This window comes from Antechinus flavipes, chromosome 2 (genome assembly GCF_016432865.1).
Source record: "Antechinus flavipes isolate AdamAnt ecotype Samford, QLD, Australia chromosome 2, AdamAnt_v2, whole genome shotgun sequence".
Lineage (NCBI taxonomy): Eukaryota > Metazoa > Chordata > Mammalia > Dasyuromorphia > Dasyuridae > Antechinus > Antechinus flavipes.
Genome location: NC_067399.1, coordinates 546,997,921 through 547,009,677, shown reverse-complemented (window position 1 = coordinate 547,009,677; position 11,757 = coordinate 546,997,921). Strand labels below are relative to the sequence as shown.

The following is an 11,757-nucleotide window of genomic DNA, read 5'->3' as shown; positions in this document are numbered from 1 at the left end:
GCCATTTTTTATTCTAAGCATTCCAGATGTCTAGTCCTTCAAGGCCTAATTCAAACGTCCTACTCTATCATGTTCTTAACTGTGCTTTGTCTGGCTCTCTCAGCCTAAAGATCTATCCTGTGATAGATCTAACAGATGACAGAAATGGGCCCAGAAAGTTACCTGCTTGAGGATGCATTGGTACTCCAAAGCAGAGGCAGGATTTGAACATGATTTCTAATTCTAAATCTAGTGCTCCTTCTACTACTTTGTATGACACAAGGTGTCCTAAAAGTCTTAAGAGCAGTTTTAAAGTTTAATGGATTAAAAGTACATTAAGACTTTTGGGTCATTCTATAAATATTTGTATATGTGTTGCAACTTCCTGTTAGACTGCCAGTTCTTGAAAGTAAGCACTGTCATCTTCATCTCTGAATCCTCATGCCTTGCACATAGGTGCCTAACTACATTCACTGATCTAAATTGAAGTAATAAAATGTTTTCTGTTATGTGGATTGCACAAAAATAAGTAATCTTACAGCACAAATATTCAATACTGTGCAGATAATAGTCTCTACTTCTAAAAAGAGAATCCATAGATCTGTAATTTTCAAATTATCAGATTAAAAATCTTTAGCTGTACTATTAAATGTTGACTTTGTCAGGACGATCCGAGTTCAAATTTAGCCTCAAACACTTAACACTTCCTAACTGTGTGACCCTGGGCAAGTCACTGAGGCAGTTGCCTCAGCAAAAAATAAAATAAAATAAAATGTTAACTTTGAGAACACTGCTCATACCAAAAGCAACTTATGAAAAAAATAAAATTAGTTTTGCAAATATATCTGAAGGTACAACATTTTGAAATGCTATTTCTATAATCTGCCTAAAAAATTACAGGAAAAAATTTCCCATTTATTATATTCAATTTTCCATTCAACATGTTAAGCTGCTATGTACAGGATTCAGTTAATAAAGATACACAAATTTAAAACAAAAATAAAGACCTCAAAAATTGATTAGTCCCTGATGCCAAGGGGTTTATAATCTAGTAGAAGCTGCATATGTAAGCACTTGACTATCAAAAGACAAATAAAAAACCTAATATAGGATCAACCAGGTCTCAATGGAAAAAAAAAAAAAGACAGCACATAAAACAGGACCAAAAAGATATACTAATGCTCAAGAAGAGACAGAACACTAAAATTTTTTATGTATATTTATTAGATGGTTACTCAGGACTCTATTTAGTTTTATAGAAATATAGTTTAATTTTTAAATATTTATTTTCAGAATATACATGCCTCCTAAGAATTTTATTAAAGATAATTGGGTTATGGTGTTAGAAAGCAGTCATATAAATAAATCCTTTAAAAAGCTGAAAAGCTCAATCTTTTGGATATTCAGATAACTAAGAAAACACTGTATAGTTAGATTCAAAGGGCAAATTCCATGGGATTCCCTGGCCCATCCTTAATTAACTGATATGTGACTCACAAATGAACTATTTCTAGAGTATGACCACAAAATGACTTTAAAAGGCTTGAAAAAAATTTCAACAATAGCTTCATTGTTAATAGGATGAGGAAATGATACATCAAACAAACAAATGTATCAATGATTGTTTAAGGTTAGTTAGAAAGGCTTTGTAAATTGAAACAAACCAATTTATATGACAGCTAAGATTACTGAATTTTTTTAATGTGTTGTAAAATATACAATATGAACATATTATAATACAAAACTTTTTATCTTACAAATGACACAAAAGTGCTCTGGAAGATGACTTTAATATACATTAGATAACAGAAATAAAAAAAATGTGAAGGTGTTTTATATGGAGTGTAATTTGGTCTTATTTGTTGAACTGTTTTAAATTCACACCTTAAAAAAGTGACAACTAATAATCAATAATCAATATCACAACAAATGATTGCAATCAACAACAAACCCCTCAACAGTTTTGAACTTTACAAGTAACACATGAACAAAACATGTCTTTGAAATCACTAACATATATCATTTCTCAGAGGGGATTAAGACCAAAACATAACTGAATTTTTAAAGCCATCCAAACTGTCAAACCCAAAAATGTCTCATTCCTTTTTCAAACTTAAGGTTACATTGCCAGAAAATGTGTACAGAAGAAGGGTGTACTATATTGACTTTAGCACTGAAACTTTACCAAGTGTTTACACTACTGGTGATCAAATACTGATATATATGGGAAAAAAAAAGATTTATCTGAAATAACTACTCTGCAAAAAAAAAAAATGCCCAATAACAACAAAAATGATCTAACAAAATTGTACATCAAGTTCCACATGCCAGTCTGACACAAGTTGTGGTAAAAGACATTTTTCAGAAAGGCAAGATTATCCTACCAAGGATAGGTAAAATTTAGAGATGTTCAACAAAATACTTCATAACAATCCTAAATTTATTGGTTTTAGAACTTTAAAGGATCTTGAGAGAAAAATACAATTCTACCATTTTATAAAAGAGAACAGCAAAGTGATTTGCTAGCAGTCAGAAAAGTAATAGGGAAGACAGCTGGAATTCACACTCAGATCTGACTGGAAATCCAGGTCGTCTTCTGCTTTATGTGACTATTGCAAGTGATGTTAAATATTGAGGAAAGCCAATGTTTTCCTTTGACTACAAATTCTTTAGCAAGATCCCCTGCTAAAACCTGATTATTTTCTCTGATTTAACTTTATTATCTTAAGATGGTAAAGATGAAAAACATTCCCAGCTGCAAAGGTGATGAGAACAAAATTCCATCTTATTTTATTTATTTATTGACACGATCAAGATTATTTTTGTCAAAGCACTTTGAATAATATCTATAGAACGAAAAGGTCCTCTTAGGTTTATAAATTTAGTGACTTAAAAAAAAAATCAGATGCCTTTTGGCATGAATTCCTGCTGAATCTGCCAGAATAAATATCTCTTGGATATCTTTCCCCCTGAAATATTTTATTTTGCTATGACTGTCCTTTCTAAATTGCCATTTTCTATTATATTGATTTTTTATGGCTATTTTGCTTCCTTTTCTTTGGAACCACACCTTCGTTTTCAGCTTGCTGAGCAGGCAGGCTACTATTCTTTGTTTCTGCAGTTATTGGATTCCTGTGCCCAGGAACAGACACTCGTGCTCCACCAACCTGAAAAAGATGAACAAATATAACAAACATGCTGCAGTTCAAAACATTCAAAATCAATCCATATTCTGCAACATAATAATTTCTTTTTTCTTTTCTGTAAAATGTTGGAGTTTTTAATGTTTCAATCAAATACAATTAAGTTGAAAATCAGATGTAGAAATATAATTCCATCTTACTGTGCTGTTGATTTGGAATAAACAAAGTAGCAACCCCTCTCCTATGTTTTTTTTTGCAAATGCAGTGTTTGTTGAACATTACTTTTTACAGACAACTTGTAATTTCTAAGAGGGTTATCCATTCCATAGGCTATATCTGTGAAAATCTGACTCTGCTTTTCCACTACCACTCCAATCTGATTCTGGCAATCTCCTTTTACTGTAAATTGGCAAGAGAATACAATGTTTTATTTCAACACAGCTCAACATTCCTTGAATTTTTTTTTGAGAGGGATAAGAAAAGGAGGTTGGAAGAACTCTTGTCTCTTATCTCCAAATAAATATGTGAGGATCTGAAAAACAGGAGGATTTAAAAATAACGTTTACTTCATTACAAAAATGAAGCTGGAGAGAAGGGGAACAAGACTGGGAGAAAAATAATCAATTTAGGACTAGAAAGGACCTAAGAAATAATTAGGCCCAATCTCCTCATTTAACAAATAAAGAAATAAATTAAAAAAAGCACAAAATAAATGCTTTCTGATTGACAGAATCAATCGGACCGGACCAGGACCTAAACTCAGGACTTCTTGGTTCCAAATCATGTACTGTTTATTACTTCAAAGTCAGAATGAGGAGAACGAGAAGAGGAGGAAATTAATAGATCAATATCTGAGAAAATGAAATAAGAAAACAGGAATGGAAAGAAAATATAGAAGAAAGAGAAATAAAGGAGTAAAGGGAAAACAACAGAGAAAAGATAAGAGTTAGAAAAAAAAAAAGGGGGGGGGGAAGAAATCACTTCAAAGAGAAAATTTTAAATTATCTACTATTTCCATCTCTGCAACTTCTATTCAATGTCAAAATTTGCCCATTCTACTTTAAGAAAGAAATTTAATCAGATTAATGACAGCTTTTGAGGAATATATCATTTTTAAAAAGTACTACTAGATGCTTACTAGAATGAATTCAAGAAAAAAGAGAAAGATTTCAGAAACCCTGAAACTTAGTTAACAAGCATATAACTTTTCTAATTATAATCTTATTAGTCTCAAAAAATAGCCCCAAATCCAGTGGCTGGCTGAAGATCAGAGGCTGAACCAGGAGAACTATAGGTGGAATCATAGGAATCACTAAAAACTCACATATGTAGGCTACTTTAAGCCTTGTGAAGTGCTTTTTTCTCACTTAAATTTATGCTGTCATTCCCATTTTACTGATGTGAAAATGGAGGATCTGAGAAGTTAAAGGATTTGCCAGGATTCACTAAAATGGTCAGCTTCTAAAGCAGAAATCTAATCCAAATTAGATTCACAGCTCTACCCATTATATCTCACTGACCAGGTTACTGTTAGGAAAACAGTCCTAACAAGTTATTAGAAAATAGAAGTGGAAGAAGTCAAGGGAAGAAATGAAAATGAGAAAGCCAAGACAAAAAGGAGATTTGGCAAGAGCTCATACGAAAGTACCTTTTAGAGTCATGGATTAGGCAGCATTCAAAACTGTGAATTGAGTTGAAGGAGACTGTAGCCCTTATAAGAGATCACACTATAGCTGAAGCACTCAAACATTTAATGTACTATTTTGTCATTCATTCATCATCTATTCATCTTATGTTACAGTAATACTATATACAGAACACTGTGTAAAAATCCTTAGAAAGATAAAAAATATAGCTCAGAAGTTGTCCTTGTCCTCATATAATTTACAGTTACAGAGAAGATTAAGGCACAAACACACAGGTTTAATACGTAATAATGTATAATAAACTTATTAAAGAGTTATAAAACAAAGTGTTATCTGAGGCCTTTGGGGATTTATGGAAGATTTCATGGAAGATGTAGCATTTCACCTATTGTGTAGAAATACTCTGTTTTAGACACTAGAGTTATAAAGATAAAAAATGGCATAGCTCTTTTCTTTCTTAGAACTTGCAATCTACTAAGGGGATAGGACACAAAATTCCATTTAATAAATTATTAATCTCTTACTGTATGCAAAGTACTACCCAAAAGAATATAAAATCCAGCAGATGGATACAAAATATATAAGCTAATTATAATAAACTGTATAATATGTATATTTATTTGATTAAACAAAAAAGGTAAAAAAATGATTGTTATATTTGGTAAGAATTAGATAAGACATACAAAAATAACTAATTCAAGTTGGAGAGTAGTCAAATGGTACAAGATATAAAATTAAGGAAGAAGGATCACTTTTACACTTAGGGAAATCAGAGGTTTCTTGAAAAATGTGGGAAAGACCTTAGCTAAAACTTGAAGGGAGAAAAAAATTTCACTAGATCTATGGAAAAAATTTGTTTCGGCCAGACTGTTAGAACATATAAATGCACAAAGGTAAGAGGGAACAGGATAAAAATCAGAAAACGAATGGTGTAATTGGAAAGGAGCATACTGTGTGAAACAAGATTAAAAAAGATACTTTAGAAAACAAAAGACAAAATGATGCACACGTTGCCAGATGTGGCCTTTGCCTCATTTGCTTTAGAATAAATGTTTTTGGTTTTTACAGCAAAAGGTTCTGATAAAGGCCTCATCTCCCAAATATATAGAGAATTGACTTTAATTTATAAGAAATCAAGCCATTCTCCAATTGATAAATGATTTTCAGATAAAGAAATTGAAACTATTTGTAGTCACATGAAAAGGTGCTCCAAATCACTAGTGATCAAAGAAATGCAAATTAAGACAACTCTAAGATACCACTACATACTTATCAGATTGTCTAAGATGACAGGAAAAGATAATGATGAATGTGGGAGGGGATGCAGGAAAACTGGGACACTGATATATTGTTGGTGGAGTTGTGAACGAATCCAACCATTCTGGAGAGCAATTTGGAATTATGCTCAAAAAGTTATCAAACTGTACATACCCTTTCATCCAATAGTGTTACTACTGGGCTTATATCCCAAAGAGATCATAAAGGAGGGAAAGGGACCTGTATGTGCAAAAATGTTTGTGGCAGCCTTTTTCGTAGTGGCTAGAAACTGGAAATTGAATGGATGCCCATCAATTGGAGAATGGTTGAGTAAATTATGGTATATCAATGTTATAGAATATTATTGTTCTATAAGAAATGACCAGCAGGATGACTACAGAGAGGCTTAGAGAGACTTACATGAACTGATACTAAGTGAAATGAGCAGAACCAGGAGATCATGATACACTTCAACAACAATACTATATGATGATCAATTCTGATGGAAGTGACTCTCTTCAACAATGAGAGGATCCAAATCAGTTCCAACTGATCTGTAATGAACAGAACCAGCTTCACCCAGAGAAAGAAAACTGGGAAATGAGTATGGACCACAACATAACATTTCCACTCTTTCTGTTACTGTTTGCTTGCATTTTTTTTCAGGTTATTTTTACCTTCTTTCTAAATCTGATCTTTCCTGTGCAACAAGATAACTGTATAAATATGTATACATATATTGTATTTAACATATATTTTAACATAATTAATATGTATGGGATTTCCTGCCATCTAAAGGAGGGAACGGGGGGAAGAAGGGAAAAAGTTGGAACAGAAGTTTTTGTGAGGGTCAATGTTGAAAAATTACCCATGAATATGTTTTGTATATAAAAAGATATAGTAAAAATAAAAAAAAAGAATAAATGTTTTTGTTTTAAGGAAGATTCAGTTCAGATATGGGAGAAGGGCTATTTCTAGAAACGGTGGCATAGTAGAGAATGTACAGGAAGATTAGAATTTGAATCTTGCCTTAGATACTTGCTAGCTTTGGGATCCTAAGCAGATAACTCAACCCTTTCAACTTTGGGTCATCTGAAAATGTCAAATTTATCACCTATACATTCTTTAAAAGCAATGATAAAAGTTATAAATAGCCTAAGTCCAAATACAGATTGTTAGTGATCTTTTACAACTTGAAGCTCCTTTCAAATTGACACTAAACCATTAAATACTCTGATCTAGTCATTTAGTCAATTCTAAATATAACTAACTGGACTTTATTCTAGAAGTTATTCCTTCCTTTCTTGTCCATAATGTGAAAGAGACTTTGTCAAGAATTTGCTAAAACATGGACAAGCTATTTCTACAATTTTCCCTTAATCTAACATGCCAGTAATTCATTTCAAAACTATACTTGGTCAACTCAAAGTTCTCATGAGTTCACAAATACTCTTAAAATTTAACAGTCCATTTATACACAAATTACTGAACAGCTCCAAAATTTAACAGATGAGCCCATTTATATGCAAATCAATGAATACTACTGTTATTGAGTATTATTATTATTGTTAAGCTACTTTGGTATACTTTTAGTTTTGGAAAAAGAATAAAGGGAAAGCAAACATTCATTATGAAGTAAACTGAAATACTGACTTCTACTTTATACTGTGAGATGGTAAACCTAGTGCTTAGATGCCATTAGATGATCGTTTTCTTCTCTCTCTCTTTTTAATAGTTCTTGTATTTAAACAACTATCATGGCAATTACACATAAATTTTTAGAGCCTCACAAATAAAAGACAAAAACAAAGTAAAAGCTAAATGAAAGAATGGCTCACAAGTTCTCTTTGGAAGCACAAGTAAAGAAGTCAGTAGACACAAATCTGCCTATTTGAGCAAACAGCAACCTGAGTACTTTTTAAAAAATACCTACCACCATTCCTTTTCCCAATAAACACAGTGTTTCATATTTTGTTACAGGAAGGTTTAAATACTCCCAGAAGAGTGGTCTAGAAAAGAAACTATTCCTAATATGACCTCCAATCCCACCACCTACACTTCAAATAAAAATAGTATAGTATAGATGTAGAGCTAGAATGAGTGTTGTGACTATTTGAGACAGCCCCCTCATCTTTAAAAAGAAACTGAAGCTTAGAGACTTGCCGATACTCACGCTACTAATAAAGTAAGCCCAGATATAACATGCTATTTTGCATTTAAAGTCACTCACTTTTTTTTTCAGCCTTCTTAACATTATTTTACAATAACATATAAACTTTACAATCCAACATCTATCATCCCTCCCAGTTTCATGCCTTTTATACGGCTACTTCCCTGCTTGAGATGCTTTTTACTGGCTTCCCTGGCTTTCTTCAAAGATTTAATTCAAATTATATGGTCAACTTTATCATTCATTGCCTCAATTACTGATAGGACCTTTCTTTTGAAATTATCTTCCATTCATTCTACATAGAAAATGTGCATACAAGTGGTTTATATTTAGTTTCCATGAACCTCTTGAGGGCAAACACAACGTTTTTTGCCTTTCTTTTTATCCCTGGCTCTCAGCACAATATCTGGCACAAACTGCCTAATAAATGCTTAATGACTGACAGGTCTTCTTTAATCTAGGTCCAGTGTTGTAAGCACCATGTTGTATCCTAGCCTGTTACCTATTTGAGCCACTCCTGTCTGACACAAAGCTGCTGCTTTCCACCCAGGTCGGCACCCTCTGTAGAGCATCTTGAGAACACATGTCTCAGTCCCAAGCAGACTGGTCCTTCCTAAACACTCCTCTCCTACCACCTTCACTTCTGACTTTGGGCATAGTAGCCAAATCAATAGTACCATTGATTCCAGATAGTGTACCAACTGTCTGCACAAAGGGTCACTTCACTCTATTTCCTATAAGAGTGTCCTGAAGCAAACTGATCACCCAGCACCACTTCTCTATATGTGCTGTCTTCCCTGTTAGAATATAACTTGCTCTTTAAAGGCAGGAATCTCAATTTTAAAATATGTGTCCTCAACATTTAGCATAGAACCAAGTACACAGCAAGCATTTGATGTGTTTTCTCTTATTTCATGCTATTCCTCACCCCTCTTTTCTCAAACTATACAAATCCTATATACTTAAACAATATACTCCTTCATTCCACCTCAAATGCATATAGAGATGGTCAATCCTGAATTGCTCATCAACTCCAAGAACTGTTCTACTTTGATAAAGAACTCTGAAATCCCTTTATCTGATCATAGCTACTTTTTTATTTTCTTTCCCCATGTCTTATTCCTCTTAAACTATTCCTAACTATGACCTCCAACCTATGCTTCAAAGCTTTCTATTCCTTACCACTGCCTGTGGATGCATTGTTCTTTCCTTCTCAATTTCATTTCTCTTAGTAAACCTGCTAAATGCAACCCAATCTCACCCTAATGGATTGGAAAGGATTACAAACTCTCATCCTGAATTACATCTGCTCTACTACTTTTCCTCGTGAGCTGCTGAACAAACCTACAGAAAGTCACAGAATTATCCTAACTGGATCCATTCTAAATTTACTCCACCTAGTCGCATCAAGGACCTTATAGCATCAAGGCAATCCTTTAGCTTCTTCCACAGTGAATCTCTATTCCAATCACTACAGCAGCTGTTCAAACCTCTTTGATCCTGAAGTTCTTCATATCTCCTCTTGTAACCTTTAAACAGAGGTTCTTTTTTTTTTTTTTTTAAAAGCTGAGGCAATTGTGTGACTTGCCCAGGGTCACACAGCTAGGAAGTGGTAAGTGTCTGAGACCAGATTTGAACTCAGGTCCTCCTGATTTCAGGGCTGATGCTCTATTCACTGCACCATCTAGCTGCCCCTAAACAGAGGTTATTGCCTCATCCTTTACTGAGATAATGAAGATCTTTTCCCAAGATCATCCTCTTCTTCCTTATAACACAACTCCTTAATATAACTTTTCATTATCTTTCCTTTATTTCAGCCTCAGATGATGAAATGGCTTTTTTCCTTAGCAAGGCTAATATCACATACATTCTCTATTCAAATACATTCCATCTTTTTCTCCAGATAACAATAACAATAATAATGTGTACTTATATAGTATTTTAAGTCTTCTTTCTTAGTTTTCTTCCCGTCTATATGAGCACTCCCTTCTTAGTCACCTTTGTTTGATAATCATTTCTGTCATGCTATCTAACTGGATATATCCAAAGGCTCTGTTCTGTATCTTCATCCTTTTTCTTTCCATATTTTCTCTCTAGTGACTTCATCATTATTTTGGGTTTGAGTAACACCTTTATAGAGATAACTTCCAGATCAATAATTCCAGTTCTAGTACTTTGCTTGTGCCACATATCGCTAACTCATTATTTTTCAAATTGGATATCTTTCAGTCATAACAAATTCAGGATGTCCAAGGAAGAATTCATTCTCTTTCCCTCAAAACCTCCTTATCTTCTTAAAAATTTTAATATTTTATTTCTCCTCAATTACAGGATAAAAACAATTTTAATATTCATTTTTTGAAATATGAATTCTAAATTCTCTTCTTTCTCCTCCTTCACTGAGAAAGCAACAATTTAATATAGGTTATACACATGCAGTCATGCAAAACATATTTCCATGTTAGCCATGCTTGGAGGAAAATAGTCCTCCTGCCCCCCAAAATAAAGAAAGAGTACTACTCAATCTGCATTCAGACTCCATTGGTGTGTTCTTTGGGGATGGATAGCATTTTTTATCATATGTCCTTCAAAATTGTCTTGGTTCACTATACTGCTTTCTTTCCTGAAAATCTACCCTTCTGAACTTCTTTATTTTTATTTAGGAAAATAACATCCTTCTAGTCATCCAAGTTAACAGATCTGATATTACATCATTGGTTAAAAAAAAAAAATATACATTTCACTCAACAGGGAAAATAGGAGGAAAGGGGGAGGAAGGAAAAAAGGGAATTAAGAGTAAGGGGAAGTTGCCAGAGATTATTAATGTTAAACAAAAAACACCCAAAAGATGTACGAAAATATTTATTGCTCTTCTTAAGTAAAAAAGTATGGGTAACTGAGAGAGTGCTCATAAATTAGGCAATGGCTAAAAGAAATATGATATATAAATATAATGCATTGCTACTATGCTCTAATTAATGATGAATGGGATGATTTCAGAGAAACCTATAGATGATTGATATGAACAGAATCAGAACAATCAGTACCAAGACAACAATATGACAACTCTGAGAAAATTATTATATTTAGTAAGTTATTCAAGTTTTTATTGCAGTAATGATAATAGTTTCTACCATTTCCTTTCATAATGTGTATTGAACAGTAAGTCAAGGCCATTTAAAAATGCCTTTTCTAATTTCTAGTGGCAATGACTAGAAACTGAATTGATATCATAACCCTTCCATTTCCATAAATAAATCTGTATGACTCAGTCATCTCTTAGATGCTTCTCTGTCAATATATTGGTTTGTTTTTTTGTTTTTTTAATAACTTTTTATTGACAGAACCCATGCCAAGGTAATTTTTTATATTATCCCTTGCACTCACTTCTGTTCCAATTTTCCCCCCTCCCTTCTTCCACCCCCTCCCCCAGATGGCAGGCAGTCCTATACATGTTAAATAGGTTACAGTATATCCTAGATACAATATATGTGTGAAGAACCGAACATTTCTCTTGTTGCACAGGGAGAATTGGATTCTGAAGGTATAAATAACCCCAGAA

The 11,757-nt window shown here is 33.2% G+C and overlaps 1 protein-coding gene across 1 annotated transcript in view; it reads right to left on the bottom strand.

Moving 5' to 3' along the window:
* Positions 1-1,659: 1,659 nt before the first annotated feature.
* Positions 1,660-11,757, bottom strand: part of LOC127551303 (little elongation complex subunit 2-like) — a 48,500-nt gene continuing 38,402 nt past the window's right edge. The window contains exon 12 of the mRNA XM_051980935.1: positions 1,660-3,146. Within this exon, the coding sequence (XP_051836895.1) occupies positions 3,000-3,146 (147 nt within the window). The 3' untranslated portion in view covers positions 1,660-2,999. The remainder of the gene's footprint in view (positions 3,147-11,757) is intronic.